The 20,713-nt window shown below is 36.2% G+C and overlaps 1 protein-coding gene across 1 annotated transcript in view; it reads left to right on the top strand.

Moving 5' to 3' along the window:
* USP53 (ubiquitin specific peptidase 53) overlaps positions 1 to 20,713 on the top strand; it is a 57,141-nt gene that overhangs the window by 18,393 nt on the left and 18,035 nt on the right. The window contains exons 3-10 of the mRNA XM_069593385.1: positions 3,378 to 3,470; positions 6,959 to 7,093; positions 9,180 to 9,293; positions 9,374 to 9,456; positions 12,830 to 12,935; positions 13,561 to 13,707; positions 15,240 to 15,389; positions 20,228 to 20,390. Of these exons, the coding sequence (XP_069449486.1) occupies positions 3,378 to 3,470; positions 6,959 to 7,093; positions 9,180 to 9,293; positions 9,374 to 9,456; positions 12,830 to 12,935; positions 13,561 to 13,707; positions 15,240 to 15,389; positions 20,228 to 20,390 (991 nt within the window). The remainder of the gene's footprint in view (positions 1 to 3,377; positions 3,471 to 6,958; positions 7,094 to 9,179; positions 9,294 to 9,373; positions 9,457 to 12,829; positions 12,936 to 13,560; positions 13,708 to 15,239; positions 15,390 to 20,227; positions 20,391 to 20,713) is intronic.

The following is a 20,713-nucleotide window of genomic DNA, read 5'->3' as shown; positions in this document are numbered from 1 at the left end:
AAGAAATTCTTTAGTTAATGCCTCTTTAACTTGTAAATGAAGAATAAAGTAATTATTGACTGGAATGACTTTTTAATATCACTTTTAATAGTAGCAAATATTTTGACTGGGCATTTTGGTTTTTATAATAAATGGAATTTTTTTCAACAGAATGCTACATTATTAGGATATAAAAACATCTGTGGCTTAAATGTTCATTTAGTGAAGTAAGAATGCTTATAAAATACATAAAATTTCTTTTTTTTTAATTAGCTAGTATATCCTGCCCCACCCTTGTTTTGGTTAAGAAATTCAGATGAATCCTCATGGTGGTGGTTTAGTCTGCTAATAGCATTAAAAAAAAAAAAAACAAGCTGCTTGGATTAAAATAAGAATGAATGAGTTTTTAATCTTCATTTCTCAAACTCCCTTCACCTCCCACTGTGGCCTTAAATCACCTTTTTAGAATTGTAATTTGGACACCACTGTTTCAGTTAAATTTACAGTTACTTGCTTTTGCTTCAGTCTTTGTTGCAACAGTTCTTTTAATTAGCAAATATGTATTAATCCAGTTTTCTGCCTTAGATAAATATCCTTTCTTATATATGATAATTTTTATTCAACGTTGTCAGATTTCATAGGTGCCTTTATTCTTCTGACTATTGACTCTACAGTATGAAAGGTAAAGAAGAATCAGAATGTTGAAATGTTATTCTACTGACCCTAGAACGTACCTTAAAAGATTGTATTGAAAATAAATAGCTTCTCATATTTGTCTTTCTGTTGCTTTATTTCCCTGTCCAGGGGCTTCCCTGGTGGCTCAGTCAGTAAAGAATCCACGTGTGATGCAGGGGACTGCCTACAGTGCAGGACACATGGGTTCAGTCCCCGGGTGGGGAGGATCCCCTGGGGAAGGCAATGGCAACCCACTCCAGTGTTCTTGCCTGGCAGATCCCATCGACAGAGGAGCCTGGTGGGCCACAGTCCGTGGGGTAGCAAGACTTGGTCACGACTTAGCAACTAAACCACCATCAGCACCTGAAACTTGAGAGCAGAAAGTGACGTGCTGCTTGAATAACTCATTTGATAAATGAGTTCATCGCAAATGTGTCAGGTGCCCGGACATCTGACCCAGACTTGTGTTCTCAGTTGCTCAATACTTCTTACACCTTGGAATAAATTGTGCAGTATGTTTTGTAAGAAATTACTAAAATTGGACATTATTAAAATATTTTAGACATGACTCAGAAAAATGAGTTTATATGCCATTTCCCCTTAGTTTTTATTCTTATATTATTTTGAAGTGAGAAATATTATAAAAGGTTTATATTTATATGACTAAATACATATACATATCTGTATTAATCTTTTCAAAATGCATTAATTTTGTTAGATACCATGTTAAAGTGCAACATGCAAATAATGCAAGAGAAAAATGCTTATATTATAAAATTATATTGCTAAAAACTAGTTCAACAACTAGCTTAGACTCTAACTTTTTAAAACAGGTGGTACAATATAGTCAACATTTGCAGATGAACTAGAATAAAGGTTAACTATAGTGAAGACCATTTTTGGTATGGTTTTGTGAAATCATTTTTAAACTTTTATATTAAGTGATATACAGAGAAGTCACATAAAATATTTTTTCTATAGTTTGGATCCAGTATGACTTAAACATTCTGCTAATCCTATAAAACATTCTGGTTACATTTGAAAGACTTAGTTTGTTAGCCTTCTAAGCAGATTATAGAGATACTCTCTTTTGGCTGAATATTTTAAGCTTTCATTTGATGAGGAAGTGGTACAATTAAGTAGATCTGACATACTGCTATGGTTTTAAGATCTCTAAGTTAAAAGCATAGTTGAAATATTTAAAAGCTAATATTTATTGTGTTCTTACTCTGTTTTTGTACAATGTAATCTAATCTTACAATGACCCTAAAAGGTAGATACTACTATTATCCTCCTTATGGTGATAAGAATGCTGAGCTTGAGAAAATATTTTGCTCAAGTCAGTCCGAGAGCTGTTAAAAGTAAAGCCAGAATTGGAATCCAAGAGATCTCCCTTCAGAGGCTGCGTCATTAACCACAGTGCTGTGTACTTTCCACTGCTGGGCCGTCTTGGTCCGTCATCTCGATGAATGAATTTCAGTGTCGTGCATTTTATGGTATGATAGAATATGGTGTGCAAGAAAGTCACTAAACATTTTCAAGTGCTTTGTAAAACACTGTGTTATTTGTGATACATAAATGCATCCTGTTAATTATGCTTTAAAAAAAAGCAGCTATCAAAGAGAAATTCTGAAATTCTGGCTTTTAGTTATTGCGTAATTAAAAATATTGGAAACTTCTAAAATTACTTGCTTTTAGTTGGAGAGAAAATTTTCTTTTTAGTTGGAAGAAATGCAAGATGGTGAATAGATTTTATTACTTTTATTATTTGAAGAAATAACTGAAAGGTATAGAGAAACTTGAAGATCTTAATTGTTGTAATGTTGCAGTAACAAATAGCAGCTTGAATTCAGTGCTTGCCAGTTGTGTACTAGACACTACTCTGGACACCTCACATATTGTAAACATGTTTCATTCTTACAAGAAGTCTATGAGTTATCCTCATTGTATAGATTTCAGATTTTTCTAGAATGATTTTAAGTATTGGACTGATTTATTTACACAACTGCAGTCCTTTTAAATTCTGTTTTTGTTTTTTAGTAGTAAATGATGATTAGATAATTGCAGCAAATACATTTATTTTTTAACTGCTGCTTCATATTCTGCTGCATCCCCATTACTATCCATACGTTCCCTTTCTCCTCTTTATACAGTGGCCACACAGGCCTCTGCCCCTTTGCCTTGTCACTACATACTGGCCCTTACTTGGTACACCCTGACCTTTTTTTTTTTTAAATTTTTTAAATTTTAATATCTTTAATTCTTACATGCGTTCCCAAACATGAACCCCCCTCCCACCTCCCTCCCCATAACATCTCTCTAACTGCAGTCATACGTCCTTCCTAAATCTCAGTTCATTCCAAGGATTATAGTCACTTGCTCTTTCAAGTCTCGTCCAAGTCCTCCATTCAGTATCTGCGTGTTTCCTATTCATATAAATTCCTTAACAGAGGAGTTATTTTTCTCTTGTTCTATGCCTCTGATAGTTTTTACTTGTGAATCAACAGAAACGGTTTCTGAATCTATCTTTTATATATGAACTACATATACATAGCAGTTTTATACTTATTATTTTTAGTGGTTGTATATATCTGATTATGTACAAGAGAGTGAAAGATGTTATTAGCCTCCTGCAGTTTAAAAAATATATTTAAATCTGTCTTTAATTCACAGTGAGAAAAATATTACTACACTTCATTCTTCACATCTCAACTGTTTTTTAGGTTTTATGGCAATTAGATATATTCCGAAGAAGCTTGCGGGTTCTGACTGGACATGTTTGTCAGGGAGATGCCTGCATATTTTGTGCATTGAAGGTAACTTTTAATAGTTCTGAAAAAGTACTGTTGTTCCTCAAAAATTTTATTTAATACTTTGCTTTGTTTGACATATTTGGTTAGTTTATTTGTAATTAAAGTTATTGCCAAGTGACTTAGAGTTTTGAAGATGAATTCTTAAAGTATGACTTATTCAGTTTATATTTCCATTTTCCTGTAAGAACAGTTTAATAAACAGTGTAGCATTGTTAGAAACATTATATTTTTCATTATTTTGAAATAATCCTTTAACAAATGTTTTTTGAGTTACTACTGAATGCTGGGTACTGCTATAGTTACTAAGAATATAGCAGTGAATTGAACTAATAAAAAGCACCCTGTTATGTAGCTTATATTCTTGTGGGGAGAAGAAAATAAGTAAACAAAATATAAAGTATGTTAGGTAATAATAATTGCAAAGGAGGAAATATAAATCAGGGAAGAGAATGGTGAATGTTGAGTAGCAAGGAAAGCCTCACTGAGAAAGTGACATTTAAAGGGAAAAGGGATGGAGTGGTCTAGAGCATTCCAGGCAGGCAGGGACGCAGCCAGTGCAAAGACCCTGAGGTGGGTACTGAAGGACACCTGACCCCTGGCAGAGGCTTCATGAGCAAGGAGGGCAGTGATGGGAGATGAGCTCAGAGGTCAGGTGAGTTCCCATGACTTCAGACATGTCTGCAGATTCTTTTGGACTGTTGTATCAAAGGGTGGAGTCTGATTTCTTGAAATGCATTGCCCTTGATGATTCATTTCCATCAAATAGGATGTGGCAAAAAAGGGATTAGGTTAGATTAGAAACAATAATAAAGCTTTCACCTGGCTCTTTCTGTCGGGATACTCATTCTTGGACATGAGTCACTGTGCTGGTTACAGCTACAGCAAAGATCTTGGCCAACAGGCATCGCCAACCACCAGCATCAACTTCTAGACGACTGTCAGATGACCAACGATCCCAGCGTTCAGACTACTACAGATGACTGCAAGTGCAGCAGAGTTGAGCTGTCCTCACTCAAACCGCAGATCTGTGACCAAAATAAATGTTATTTTTAGTAACTAAGATTTGGGGTGGTTTTGTTAATGGAGCAATAAATAACTGGAACAAGAATCTGGATTGTGAAGGGTCCTTCGAGGCCTTTGTGAGGACCTTGATTTTTTTTCTCTTGAGTGATTTAGGAAGTTGTGGGTATTGTTTTGAGTAGAGTAACCTGTGCTAACTAAGTATAATATTTGGACTAGATCTCTCTGGCTTCTTGGATGAGAGTAAATAGAATAGGGATGAAAGTGGAAATGGGGAGCCCAGTATATATTAGCAACTCATTAATGTCATTGAAATCTTTGCCCAAGAATTTAAGATTGGATTATTGTTTTCAGAAGTAAATATTTCAGCCCTTACATTCTTGAATATTCTTAGTACACACAGATATACATAATAGAGGAAAATGAAAGGTCATTTTCACACTTTGATTTACATTCCTAAAAAGACTGTTTGAATAAGTCACCAAAGGAGGCAGCTGTATATTCCCTTTTTTATATTGCAAAATAAGGTAGATAAAGAATGAGTTTAAATCAAATTACAGTTTTGCATTTTATTTCCTCAGCAGTAAATTTTTTAATTATTTATTTTTAATTGAAGGACAATTGCTTTACAGTATTGTTGGTTTCTGCCATACATCAACATGAATCAGCCATAGGTGTACATATGTCCCCTCCTTCTTAAACCTCCGTCCGACTTCCCACCCCAGCTCACCGCTCTGGGTTGTCAGAGAGGCCTGATCTGAGTTCCGAGTCATACAGCAGATGCCCCCTAGCTGTGTATTTTACATATGGTTGTGCGTATGTTTCCATGCTGCTCTCTCCATCCGTCACACTCTCTCCACCTGCCCGCGCCCACTGACAGCAGTGGAGCCGCAGATGTAAAGAACAGTCTGCTACAATAAATTTTTAGTGTCTCATCCAACTGTAGCCTTACATATCACCTACCTCTTCCTTCTGCTTGCCTCCGCCACCTCAAAACATGTGCACGTGTGCATGCCTGCGTGCACGTGCGCACACACACACACACACACACACACACACACACAGTGCCGTCCTCCTTGAAGTTTCTCGGAGCTACCTGTGATCTCTGGGTGTGTTCACTATTATTCCTTTTGTCTAGAATGATTTTCTTGCAGATGTCCCCGAGACTGACACCCTCACTCTCTTTATGCCTCTCCATCATGTGTTTTTCCGTCAGCGAGACGTTCCCTGACGACCCTAGGTAGTAGGTCACCTCCCTCCCTCCCTTCTCCCCCCAGCATCCCTGTCCCTGTTGTACCACCCTGTGTTTCTCTTGTTTTATATTTCTTTGTTTTTCCTCTGTTGTACTTACTACCTCTTGACATATCATTACTTACCCGCTCTCTCCTCATTACTACCACTAGAATATGCATCCACAAGGCAGGGCCTTTGCTTTCTGGTGTAGAACAATGCCACATATACCAGGAAGTAAAAAACAGACATTGAATGAACATCAGTCTTGTGCAGGATTAATACCTTAAACATTACCTGGAAAAGTTGACTTCCAGTAAGAAATGACCTGTGAGATTATGTTTCATTTTTGAGCATCTGTAATTGTAGCTAAATTTTTTTTTTTAATACCTTAAACATTACCTGGAAAAGTGGACTACCCAAATAAGAAGTGACTTGTGAAAATATGTTTCACTTTTTAGCATCTGTAATTGTTGGTAAAAAGTTTAGTTCTGGTTATCTGATACTGTTTAGCCTCTTTCTTATTTTAGTAGTTTCTTATTTGTAAATTAAATTTTCTTATGTCGGTGCAACAGATTCTTATATTCTAGCCTACTATATGTTGATCTTAAAAGCAATTTTTTTTTGAGATGATATACCCCTTGAACTAGTTGATGCAGAACATAATATGACCCATCCTTATTTGTTGGTTTACCACTGCAAACCTTATTTTTCTCCTCACTCCCCTCACCTAAGATGATTGTTGTAAAACTAGAACTTATTAAGTTTTCCATGCTTGAATGCAATAAATAGAAGACCAGATTAACACCTATGTCATATATTCTTGAATAATACTCCCACTGCTAGTGAAGTTCCTGCTGTTTTGATTATATGTTTATTTTTGTGTAACATAATTTTAATTCCTACAGTATACTTTAACATTTAAAGCAGAATATCTCAAAACTCATTCTAAACAACATAGACTACATTCAGCTAGGGAACAGTTTAAAATGGGCCACAATTCAATCAAAATCTCTGAGAACGGGACTTGAGAACTTTATATGTTTAATTGTTATGCACTAACCCTTGATTAAGAGGCTGGGGCAACCATTTCTACATAATTTTTTGCATGGAGTTTTAGAACAAAAGACTGTATTAGCTTCTGAGTGTAGAGTTTAGAATTTCAAATTTATTGTAATTACTCAAGTGATTTTTAGTTGTTGGTGTTAAACTTACTGGTTCATGTATTTGCTGATTCCCAGACAATATTTGCACAGTTTCAACACAGTCGAGAGAAAGCCCTCCCCTCGGATAACATAAGGCACGCCCTTGCAGAGAGCTTCAGAGACGAGCAGCGGTTTCAGCTGGGCCTGATGGACGACGCCGCAGAGTGCTTTGTGAGTGTGTCTGATGACCCCTAGGTCAGGGTAGTGGTTTGCATCCCTTAAGTGATGTGCCTTCTGAGACAAATGAGTCATATATTTATAGCAGAACTGCCTAGGAGATCCTTGTCTTCCCTACCTTTCGAAGTTCTCAAAGCTCCACGTGTTTTGTGTATGTTTGCTTTTGCTTCCTTGCGCTGCTCTAATTTTTGAGAGCTAGGATACTAAAATACTTTAACATTTATTTATTGGCGCAAAAAGGCTTATTGCGTATAAATCATATCACTTAGGTCATTGTTCTGTTCCCGCAGGGATTACACACACAACAGGCTCTCCCAGTAGCATTTCTCATTTCATGCAGTGATTCTCTCTGGAAAAGAGGATCTTGACGTGCAGCTGTCAGGGGCAACAGTTCTCTTACCCAGCTTACTCCAGGTTGAGAATCACTGACTGAGGTTGATGTTTTGAGACTCTGTTACCACCTTACTGATAAATAGAGCATTCCTTTGCCGAAGGACATACATTGTGTACTTTCTGAAATATGCATGTTGATGATTAATTGTTTCAGTAACATAGATATCACCTATATTTAAGATGTGCGTGTGCTCAATCGGTCAGTCATGTCTGACTGCGATACTATGGACTGTAGCCCGCCAGGCTCCTTTCACCAGGAGATTCTCCAGGCAAGAATACTGGAGTGGGTTGCCATTTGCTCTGGGGAATCTTCCTGATCCAGGGATCGAATCCACGTCTCCTGCATCTCCCTCACTGGCAGACAGATTCTTTACCACTGAGTCACCGGGGGATCCCTGACTACTAGTGTCCTTTTTACCTCTATCCTTCAAGTTTGTTTTTAACAGCCATCATATTAGTATAATTTTTTCAGATAAATGCTTACACAACAAATATTTCTGTGATTCAAATCTGACTCTCTTCTGACATTAAAGGCTTTTTACATTTATACTCCAGCTTATCTCTTTGTTTTCTTTCTGAATTTTCCCTTAGTGAGATAGTTTCATTCTGTTCCTCAAACATGTCTTTTAAATTCCTGTTTTATAGACTTTGCTCAAGTTCTTAAAATATTCAAAACTTTCCTAATCTGTTATTTGTTACAGTTCAGCCTGTCAGGCCTGCTAAATAATGTATCATCAAAGCACCCCAGTACATTCTCCAAATTTCCAAATAATTTGTTATTCTCTGGAATTCATTTGGCATTTATGTTTTTAAATGAACATCTTGCATGTTTTCTCAGAAAGGCGGAAAGCCATGTTGACTAAAGTGGGACAAAAACAGCATACACAGTCATGAAATATGCTTTTCATACTTCTCATGGTTATAATTGTCCATTGTTTAAAATATAGATAGATATATTTTGCACAATACTGAACTTTATAGTTTTACTTTCACTTAAATGAAATATACTAATCCATGATATGATAATTCACAGGATATCTAGAAATGAAGACTTAATTAAATGAATTGTTATAAATGTCCTGAGGCAAAAGAAGGGACAGTAACTAATTAAAAGAATCCATTGGTTAAGCTTTGGTGAAAAGAGTAATTTGTTAAAGAAATTAATGATCTGTTTTACAAATCCAACCTTTTATTAGAAGTTTGTTGAAGAGTAGGTTCCTTGCATTAGAGTGTTAGTTCAGGTATTGTAAGCCTTTATCATTGATGTTTTAATTTCAGTTGTATAGACTATCCAAATGATCCAAGCAGAGCGTTTCTTTTTAATTAATTGCTTTTTCTCAATGGGAAAACATTGAGAACATAGGAAGTCTGGTTTTCTGATATTAAATTCTAGATGTCAGCCACCATGAATTGACTTTTTAAAAATCTTTATTAAACTTACGTTACATTATAATGTTTCTTTTATGAATTTTTTTTTTTTAAGCTGACACTACAGAAGAAGAATAATTGAGCAGCATTGGAAGGCTTGGATAAAGAGGAAAGCTGAAAAGCTAACAACATATATGGCACTCAATTTAACATTTTGGAAAATCTTTAGATTTTTAAATTTGTAAAGCTAAAAAGAGTTGTATTTTGAAGTGTCCTATGCAAGATTTGCAACTCATTTGTCTTTTAATTTTTCAATTAGGAAAATATACTGGAGAGGATTCATTTTCACATAGTGCCAAGCAGAGACGCAGACATGTGTACCTCTAAATCTTGTATCACTCACCAAAAGTTTGCTATGACTCTGTATGAGCAGGTGAGATGGCTTAACTATTTTAGTAGAGGATATGTTTATGTTTTATCATTGGTAAATTAGACATGTGTTTTTCTCCACAGTGTGTGTGTCGTAGCTGTGGAGCATCATCAGATCCTCTACCTTTTACAGAATTTGTACGGTACATTTCTACAACAGCCCTGTGGTAAGAGCTTATTAAAGCATATTTACCAAAGATGTTAGTAGTAATGTGTGTGATCACACTGAGCCTCTGCTTTATGAAACCATAGCATATATGAATATCTACTCTGTGAGATGCACAAATGTGCTACCATCACGGGTGCTAAGTGATGTCTATCTCAGTTTTGGTTGTTTCTGATTTACCAAATATAGATGTCACTCAGTAATGACAAATGTACAAAATATTAGTCAAAATGTTTATTTATTTATATTTATAGCAAGGTTTTGGAACTATGGAAGAGAGCTAAGTTGAATGGTAAACGGAACTGTACGTGATTTCTTCATTTTTGCTAAGGTGTTACCTTTGCAGTGACCATGTTCCTGCGTGGTGATGGATGCTAGGGTAAGCAGACAAGAAAGAAAAAAAAAAAAATAATCCTCTGTTAGATTTATTGGATTTAAAGCTTCACCATTCACCTGAAATAAACATTTGTAGGCTTGTCTGTCCGCTCGCTCTCTTCCTGGTCTTGAAATAGCTTAGGGATCCAAAGGTGATACCTAGGCTTTACATAGTAAGAATTGCTTGAACACTGCAACAGGTATTTGAGAGTATAAATATTTGATGTATGAAAGCATTGAATAAGATCATAAATGTTTGCAGATACTTTAATACAAAAGATAAAACATGAAACAGTCATTATCAATCAGAATACATCAGTATAACAGTTAGCTGCTGCTGCTGCTGCTGCTGCTAAGTCGCTTCAGTCGTGTCCAACTCTGTGCGACCCCGTAGAGCCCACCAGGCTCCGCTGTCCCTGGGATTCTCCAGGCAAGAACACTGGAGTGGGTTGCCATTTCCTTCTCCAAAGTTAGCTGCTAAATGCTACCAATGTTCTTATCATTGCACAAAATGAGTGTTAGGTGTTCATTAATTTAATCATGTTATTAAACTTCCTTGATTTTTTGGATATAGCACATCATTTCTTAAAGATCCTCCAATGTAGTAAGTTGGTAATTTGCATATATGCAGAGTTGGGAAACACTGGTTTAAAGGAACAGTCTTTAAAGTTTAGTCAGTTGTAGTCAATTTCATTCATCTGATATAAAAGTAGAATGGTGTTTGAATAAGGATAGACCGCAAATTAAAAACTGTAAAACTTGAAGTCTATTTTGAAAGCGTAAAATGACAGTGCTCTGAGACAGTATCTTAGGTAAAAAGAATTAGCGCTCCATCCATTTTTTCCTGGTCCACAACATGAATTGCAAAAGCCCAAATTTTGAATTCTAATTATCTTTCTTTTTATTGGTTGTAAGTATTGAATACATTTGTTCAATTGCAAGAGCCCAGACTTTGAATTCTAATTATTTTTCTTTATTGGTAATAAATATTGAATACAATTGTTCAGTGCTACTATGTTTCAGACTTTACGTAAATTGTTGCTTTTAATCTTAAAAACTTTTGTTGTTCAAGAAATAAGCTTAACAAGATTAATCTGGTAAATGGATGAATTAATATTGAAACCCAGGTCTAGGTTCATTTCAAATTCAAAATGTGTCTGGTTAAAGCACCACTCTGATGCTGTCAATTTTGTAAAAAAAAAAAAAAAAAAAACCCAAAAACAAAAACAACATTACATGCAACTTGAATGAGCCTGTCAGATTTAGTGATTTCTAGTCTGCTTGTGAAGTGCTTTAGGGGAACTGGTACATTTAGTTGTTATTGAATATTGCCTATTATTGTAACTATTGAACTGTAAAATAAATCCAGCTCTAAGAAGGTTAAATTACTATAAAGTAAAACAGGAGCACCTAGAACAGGAAGTAGTAGGAGTATTGAGCTTACATTATATATCTTTTTGGAAATGCTAAGTAGTTGTCTCAGTTCAGTTCAGTTCAGTCGCTCAGTCCGACTCTTTGCGACCTCATGGACTGCAACACGCCAGGCCTTCCTGTCCACTGCTAACTCCTGGAGTTTGCTGAAACTCATGTCCCTTGAGTTGGTGATGCCGTGATGCCATCTAGCCATCTTATCCTCTGTCGTCCCCTTCTCCTCCTGCCTTCAATCTTTCCCAGCATCAGGGTCTTTTCAAATGAGTCAGTTCTTTGCATCAGGTGGCCAAAGTATTGGAGTTTCTTGGAAGGAGCATCAGTCCTTCAGGTGAATATTCAGGACTGATTTCCTTTAGGATGGAGTGGTTGGATCTCCTTGCAGTCCAAGGGACTCTGAAGAGTCCTCTCCAACACCACAGTTCAAAGCATCAATTCTTCGGTGCTCAGCTTTCTTTATAGTCCAACTCTTACATCCATACATAGCCACTAGAAAAACCATAGCCTTGACTAGACGGACCTTTGTTGGCAAAGAAAGTAACGTTTCTGCTTTTTAATATGCTGCCCAGGTTGGTCATAGCTTTTCTTCCGAGGAGCAAGCATCTTTTAATTTCATGGCTGAAGTCACCATCTGCAGTGATTTTGGAGCCCAGGAAAATAAAAGTCTCTCACTGTTTCTATTGTTTCCCCATCTATTTCCCATGAAGTGATGGGACCAGATGCCATGATCTTAGTTTTCTGAATGTTGAATTTTAAATCAACTTTTTCACTCTCCTCTTTCACTTTCATCAAGGAGCTCTTTAGTTCTTCTTCACCTTCTGCCATAAGGGTGGTGTCATTTGCATATCTGAGGTTATTGATATTTCTCCCTGCAGTCTTGATTCCAGCTTGTGCTTCATCCAGCCCAGCGTTTCTCATGATGTACTCTGCATATAAGTTAAATAAGTAGTTGTCTAATGATACTTAATACCTTGATATGTGAAAATTAGACTCTGGGAGGAGGTTGGATAGAAACTGACACAGATAACCCTCCCTAGATTCTTTAGGAAATGGTTAGCATTCATAATAGGAACAAAAATCACAAACCTAGCTTAAGTAGCTTTGGTTGTGATTGCTTCATTAATCATTAAAGGGCCTTCTCTCAGCTGAAAATAATTTTGTGTCTGGAAACTAAGCTAGAGAGGGAGACTCTCCTAAAGTTTATTGTTCTTGTTAGGCAAAAGTTTAAACTCCAGTCTGTATTTATTAAGTAATAATGTAAAAGAAACAGTTAACTTATAATTACCTTGAGATGGAGCATCTTAGATCATTCATATAGTTCCAAACAATGGTGTGTGATTTCACGTTATTTTGTCCTGTTTTGACCTAATTTCTTTCATCATATACTGCCAAATTTCACTGTGTTTCATGTCATGGAAATTTGCTTTATGGTTAACTTTTCAAACAAAATTGTGTTTTAAGATAGAAAAAGTGATCATACCTATATTAATAGCATAATATTTTTAATGCACATTTATTAGATCTTTTTTAAGTTCATAGGCCAGATTTGGGACCGTTTGTTTCTTTCGTAGCAATGAAGTTGAAAGAATGATGGAAAGGCATGAGCGATTTAAGCCTGATATGTTTGCAGAATTGCTGCAAGCAGCAAATACAACTGATGACTACAGGAAATGTCCTGTAAGTATAATTCAGAGAATGTTAGTGTGCTTATGTGTTTGTAAATTTGAAAATAGAAATTGCCATACAAATAGTAATTAAATCTGGAATTAATTCTAAGAATTAATTTTTTAAGTGTTCTTTAGGTAATTCTTTATACCATTGAGCTCTTTATTTCAACATTATTTCTTTAAAAACATGTCACTTTGTGAAGGATTTAAGGTGGCATACGTTGATTAATTTTAAGCTCTGAAGCCTGTCATTTGACTAAATTGAAAATTTAGTTTTTGTTTTTCTTTAAATAAACATTACATATTATTGTAATGATATTATTCTTTTCTCATGTGATATTGTTAGTGAATTGAATTGTTAGTTGAATAAGAATTCAACCTTAAGGTCTTTATTTCTGCTTTTCTTAAGGTTGAATTCTTATTTTAACAGATTTACGAAAATATCAAAGAAAAGTTCTTTGATTTAAAATAAATTTGTTTGATCAGCAATTAAGACAGATAGTTTGTTAGAAATCTTTTAATGTGCTGAATGAATTTCTGATACATGCTTTTGCATAATACAAGCTCTGTAAGGCATTACCTTTGGTATATTTGTTTTGATAATTTCAAAAGTTGTCTTTTTTGTTTTTCTTTAGAGTAACTGTGGCCAAAAAATAAAAATTCGGCGTGTTTTAATGAACTGCCCAGAGATTGTTACAATCGGTTTAGTCTGGGACTCTGAGCATTCTGACTTGACTGAAGATATTGTTCGGAATCTGGCAACCCAGCTTTATCTTCCTGGGGTATAGTAATTATTTTCATTCTCTTCCATTTCGTTTTTAAATTCCTTTGAAACATTACACTGTATGTTGTTTTTCAGAGCTAAATTTTCTTTCTAAAGGAAATAATTTGCAGATGTAACTCTGATAAAGTTCATCAAATCTGGCTAACTGGAATGCCTTTCTTGCTTTCTATTATAAACTAATCCATCACGTACTCTATCCTTTTAATCACTCTAGAATAATGATAATATGATACTGTATGCATCTGTGTATGTGCTTGTTTGGGTGTATATGATAATGCTTATAAATTATAAATATCAAGCTAGAAAATTTTAAGGTTTAAAATTTATCTGTAGCTCTTATTTTTTAATGTGCATCAGTTCAATTCAGTCACTCAGTCGTGTCCGACTCTTTGTGACCCCATGAACCGCAGCACGCCAGGCCTCCTTGTCCATCACCAACTCCTGGAGTCCACCCAAACCCATGTCCATTGAGTCGGTGATGCCATCCTACCATCTCATCCTCTGTCATCCCCTTCTCTTCCTGCCCTCAATCTTTCCCAGCATCAGAGTCTTTTCCAGTGAGTCAGCTCTTTGCATCAGGTGGCCAAAGTATTGGCGTTTCAGCTTCAACATCAGTCCTACCAGTGAACACCCAGGACTCATTTCCTTTAGGGTGGACTGGATCTCCTTGTAGTCCAAGGGACTCTCAAGAGTCTTCTCCAACACCACAGTTCAAAAGCATCAATTCTTCGGTGCTCCGCTTTCTTTATAGTCCCACTCTCACATCCATATATGGCCACTAGAAAAACCATAGCCTTGACTAGACAGACCTTTGTTGACAAAGTAATGTCTCTGCTTTTGAATATGCTATCTAGGTTGGTCATAACTTTCCTTCCAAGGAGTTAGTGTCTTTTAATTTCATGGCTGCAGTCACCATCTGCAGTGATTTTGGAGCCCAGAAAAATAAAGTCAGCCACTGTTTCTACTGTTTCCCCATCTATTTCCCATGAAGTGATGGGACCAGATGCCCTGATCTTAGTTTTCTGAATGTTGAGCTTTAAGCCAACTTTTTCACTCTCCTCTTTCACTTTCATCAAGAGACTCTTTAGTTCTTCTTCACTTTCTGCCATAAGTGTGCATATTACTATCTTATTTTAAATTGATCTATATTACAGTTAAACTTTTAGATAGTTATCTTTTAGGTAGTATGGTTAATGTATGTTAAAATAATGCGATTCAACCATGAACTATCAGGAAATGTGTGATTTATCTCATTTTGTTTTATGTATGTAAAGTGTCTGTTCTGTATTCAAGATGCTGTGCTACTGAACTAAGTTGTAGTCATTACATTTTGTTAGACATCGTGTCTCTTATAGACTAATCGAAAATAATAATTCTGTTAACAGTGTGGTGTGGTGTCTTTAGTACTAATATCAGTTTGGGACAGTATGCATGAGAAATAATTGTCGTAGAGAATCAAATGCATGACTCATCAAATGATTGTTGCTCATCTTTGAAAAGAACTATTAAATATACATTATTTTTAAACAGCTTTTTTATAGAGTTACTGATGAAAATGCCAGAAATAGTGAGCTTCACCTTGTTGGCATGATTTGCTACACCAGCCGACATTACTGTGCCTTTGCTTTTCATACCAAGAGTTCCAAATGGGTATTTTTTGATGATGCAAATGTGAAAGAGGTAAGTGACACTTGACTAACTGGAATAATTACTGTGGTTTTTACTTTTGAGGGGTAAATGATATAATAATGATAAAATTATATGAAATAATTATATGCAAATACTTATATAAATTAGTAATAAGTGGACTTAATTATAAGAGCATCATTAAAGACCTTCAGTATTAAAAATTAGAAAACCAAATAGACGAAGCGAATACTTTAGTTGTTGGACGTCAGGCAGTCGAACAGAAAAAAGGAACCAACATGGTGAACCCTGTTTGCTGGCTAGAGGTCGTTTTTGGGTTGCAGTGCAGAGATGGCAAACCCAAACAGAGCCTCGTAGTCTCATTGAGCTGAGGAAATTGGAGTTCACAGGGGCCAAGATGGCTAAAATTTCCTGGACAGAGTACCAGAAAGAAAGCTGTACAGAGGGAAAGTTCTGGGGATCAGCAGAGGGCTCCCCTTTCAATCTTTGGCTGAATAGTGATCAACTATGTGTAGGGCAAATGTACTCAAGGTGGGAGAAATGACCACTGGAAAACAAGGCCAGACAATTCCCAGAACTTGTACAGGGCTAGGATAGTTGGCATCTGAGTAGCAAGAGTGGATCCATAGAACATCAAGTAGATGCCTCAGAAAAGTATCACCTTGATAGTGGGGCTAAATTATTCCTAGACTGAAGATTGCTCTGGACCTGACATAAAAAGCTTAAAATGAAGCTGTCAGAGAATGAAGGTGATCCCATGCAATTTAACATAACACATAACTACATGCTAACAATTTAAAAGGAAAGAAAAAAAAAAAAACCTCAATACTGAAAAATGTAAAATTCAGTAAAATTTCAGTATGCCTTTTCAAAATAGTATTCAATAAAAGAATTGCAAAATATTCGAAGAAGTAGGAAGCTATGACCCATCCCTTGAAGGAATAACAGCAGATCTGCTCTGCCATTTCAATCCTTCAAGTCACATGATATGAGGTGAGCAGGCAAGGTAGGGAAATGGAGCTTACCTTCCTTTCTCTCAGAACCTTGAGCATCAGCATCTCAAAAGTAAAGGTTCAGATTAATATCCAGATGATCTTGGAGGCAGTTCCAGGTCAGGTCTGATATTAAATTACTTTAGAAAGAATAGGCTAAACATGACAGAACTAGAAATACCGGGTAAGACTTTTAAAACTGCTGTTTAGCTATAGAGAGATGTATTAGATAACAGTCAGTAAACATGGACCATAAAAATACCTGGTAAATTGGACTTTGTCAAAACTTCTGCTCTTCAATAAGATGCTGTTAGAATGAAAAGACAAGCATAGACTGGGAAAAAACATTTGTTAAGTATATGTCTGGTAAAGCCTATATCCAGAATATATAAAGAACTCTTACAACTCAGTAATAAAAAGACAAAGACAAATCAGTTAAAGAGTGAGCAAAAGATTTGGACAGTTCAAAAAGATATTTTATATGAATGGCCCTTGAAATGATATTCAGTACATCACTAGGCATAAAAGAAGTACAAATTCAGTTCACAATGAGATTGCATTACTCACCTATTAGAATGCCTAAAATTAAAAAGAGTGTTCACACCAAGAGCTGATCAGGATGTGGAACAGCTGGATCTCTCACGAGGCTGATGGAAATGCAAAATTGGATAATCACGTTAGAAAACAGTTATAAATTCACATGTATACTTAGCATGCTGCTGCTGCTGCTGCTAAGTCACGTCAGTCGTGTCTGACTCTGTGCGACCCCATAGACAGCAGCCCAGCAGGCTCCTCTGTCCCTGGGATTCTCCAGGCAAGAACACTGGAGTGGGTTGCCATTTCCTTCTCCAATACATGAAAGTGAAAAGTGAAAGTGAAGTCGCTCAGTCGTGTCTGACTCTTAGCGACCCCATGGACTGTAGCCTACGAGGCTCCTCCATCCATGGGATTCTCCAGGCAAGAATACTAGAGTGGGTTGCCATTGCCTTCTCCAATACTTAGCATACAACCTAGCAATTCCACTTCTGTAAAAGCATGTATCCATATATTATTTATAAGTCAGTGTTCTTAGTAGTTTTATTTATAGTAAGCAAAACTAGAAACAAATAGATAAAGATAACTCATCAGGTAAATAGATAAAGAAGCTGTGGTATAACCATACACTGGAACATAATAATCAGCAATAAAAGGAATGAGCTGTTTGATATAGACAACTATTGAGTGTGGAGAAATCTCAAAAGCATTGTGCTAAATGAGAGATGTACAAGCTGGATTTAGAAAAGACAGAGGAACCCGAGATGAAACTGCCAGCATCTGTTGGATCATAGAAAAAAGCAAGGGAATTCCACCCCCCAAAATTCTACTTCTGCTTCACTGACTATGCTAAAGCCTTTGACTGTATGGATCACAACAAAGTGTGGAAAATTCTTAAAGAGATGGAAATACCAGACCACCTTACCTGCCTCCTGAGAAACCTGTGTGCAGGACAAGAAACAACAGTTAGAACCAGATATGGAGCAATGGACTGGTTCAAAATTGGGAAAGGATTACATAAGGCTGTCAGTTGTCACCTTGCTTATTTAACATATACGCAGAGTACATCATATGAAATGCCAGGCTGGATGACTCAAGAGAAATACCAACAACCTCAGATATGCAGGTGATAACCACTCTAATGGTAGAAAGCAAAGAGGAACTTAAGAGCCTCTTGCTGAGAGTGATAGAGGAGAGTGAAAAAGCTGGCTTAAAACTCAACATTGAAAAAACCAAGATCATGGCATCCAATCTCATCACTCCATGGCAAATAGAAGGGGAAAAAGAGGAAACAGTGACAGACTTTATTTATTTATTCTTTAATACTTTGATATGGCAGTTCATTAAGTTTCATTTGAGTCAGTTTGTAGCAGCATTTTGGCACTCCTATTTTGCATCCTTATAGCTTAAATTGTCAAAATTTGAAGAAAGAACTGGGTATATGGTCACTCTGAGTTTTAGGTTTGTTTTGTTTTCAAATTAGTCTAGTTTTTCAAGTATCTCAGAATCCCAAGTAAGGAGAGTAAACAGCTAAATGTGTGTAATATGAACAAGCTCCTCAGGAATTTTTTTAAGGTCTTTTTCTTCTGTAAGCTCATATTCTAGAATGCTTTCTTTTTTGTCTCATTGGTTTTGTTTTTAAATGAACATTAGAGAGGTGTAATTTACAAACATTAAAAATGCACCCATTGTAAGTTTATAGTTTGGATAGTAACAGCTGTAAACATGCCTGCGTAACCTCCACATTCACTGGTTGGAACATTTTCATGACTCCAGAAAATCCTCTCGGGTCCCCTAGCTGTCACTTTTCCACCCTAGGCCCCAGGAAATCACTGATGTCACTGTAGATTAGTCTTGCTCATTTTACAAGTTTTATATGTGTGGTATCTTATAATACGTATTCTCTGTGTTTGGCTTCCTTTGCTAAGCACATATATATCTTTTAACATAATAGTCATATATTAAAATATGTACTTTGTTGTGTGTATCAGTGCCTTGTTTTTATTGTTGTGTTCCATTTTATGACCGTAAAACAGTTTATCCATTCACTTGTTGAGTTATGAACAGTCTTTGTGTGAACATACTGTTTTCCGTTAATCTTAGATAATACCCAGAAGTGGGATTTCTGGGTTGTATGGTATGTGTTAATCTTTACAAGGGACTGGCAAATTGGTGTCCAAGTGATTGTACAGTTTACGTTCCTGCCAGCCATGTACTGGAGTTCCGGTTGCTCCACATTCTCAGGAGCACTCCCTGTTGGTGGTCATCTTAACGTTAGCCCTTATAGCGAATGTATGACGTTATCTCAGTGTGATTTTAATTTGCATTTCCCCTATGATTAATAATGTTTTGAGTATTCTTTCATGTTTTTATTGGCCATTTTTTATGTCTTTTTGGCTAAGTGTTCAGATGTGTTGTACATTTTTCAAATTGGATCGTCTTATTAATGAGTTGTAGTCATTCTTTGTTCTGGTCACCAGTTCTTTATTAGATATATGTGGGGTTTTTTTCCTTCTTTTCATTTTCTTCATGGTGTCTTTCAAAGAGCAGAAGTTATTATTTCATTTTGATGAAGCCAGTTTTATAATTTTTTTTCTTCTCTGACTTGCCTGATGTCCTATCTAAGAAATCTTTTCCTCCCCTAAGGTTGTTAAGATTTTATCTTTTGTTTTCTTCTATAGGGCTTCCCTGGAGGCTCAGACAGTAAAGAATCTGCCTGCAATTGAGGAGACTGGGTTCAATCCCTGGGTCAGAAAGATACCCTGGAGAAGGAAATGGCAACCCACTCCAGTATTCTTGCTTAGGAAATCCTATGGATAGAGGAGCCTGGCGGGCTATAGCCCATGGGGTTGCAAAGAGTCAGACACCACTGAGCAACTAACACTTTCATAACACTTTCTTCTTTATAGTTTTTTCATGACTCATTGTGAGTTCATTTTTATGCTTTCAGTGAAATGATGTCAAAGTTCATTTTTTCATATGGCCATCCACTTGTTCCAGCACCATTTGTTTAATAGACCATTATATTTCCCCATTAAATTGCTTGAAGTCTGTCAAAAGTCAGTCAACTATGTATATGCAAAGCCTTTCAAAATCTGATTATTCTAGATCTTGATATAGAAAGTATATAATCTTGCTCATCAATTTTTTAAATGATAATGTTTAAAAGATTTTTATGTTGACTAGTTTCTAAATAAAATTAATTGTATAATATGATGAATAGTTGGACTGCTAGTATCTGGGTATCTTTAAAATTTTTTTAATATACAAATAATTCAGTCTCTGCCTTTTCATGTAATGCATTGATTGCAAAGTTCTGTTTCTATTCATTGTGATTTTTTTAAGGTTGGAAGTAGATGGAAAGATGTGGTCTCCAAGTGTATCCGATGCCATTTCCAGCCATTGCTTTTGTTTTATGCGAACCCAGATGGCACAGCAGTTTCCACTGAAGATGCACTCAGGCAGGTCATCAGCTGGTCACATCATAAATCTATTGCAGAAAATATAGGTAATTCTTCTTTCAAAGTTCTTTTTAGGGTTTTTCATTGTAAGAATCACACTGCTGCTGCTGCTGCTAAGTCGCTTCAGTTGTGTCTGACTCTGTGTGACAGCAGCCCACCAGGCTCCCCCGTCCCTGGGTTTCTCCAGTCAAGAACACTGGAGTGGGTTGCCATTTCCTTCTCCAGTGCATGAAAGTGAAAAGTGAAAGTGAAGTCGCTCAGTCGTGTCTGACTCTTAGCAACCCCTAGGAATACTAATATACTGAATATGAAATGAATGTTGAGAATAATCTCAAAATGTAGTTTCAGTGGAATCCAGGGAAATTCTAAT

Source organism: Ovis canadensis, chromosome 6 (genome assembly GCF_042477335.2).
Source record: "Ovis canadensis isolate MfBH-ARS-UI-01 breed Bighorn chromosome 6, ARS-UI_OviCan_v2, whole genome shotgun sequence".
Taxonomy (NCBI): domain Eukaryota; kingdom Metazoa; phylum Chordata; class Mammalia; order Artiodactyla; family Bovidae; genus Ovis; species Ovis canadensis.
This window is presented reverse-complemented; position numbering and strand designations above follow the sequence as displayed.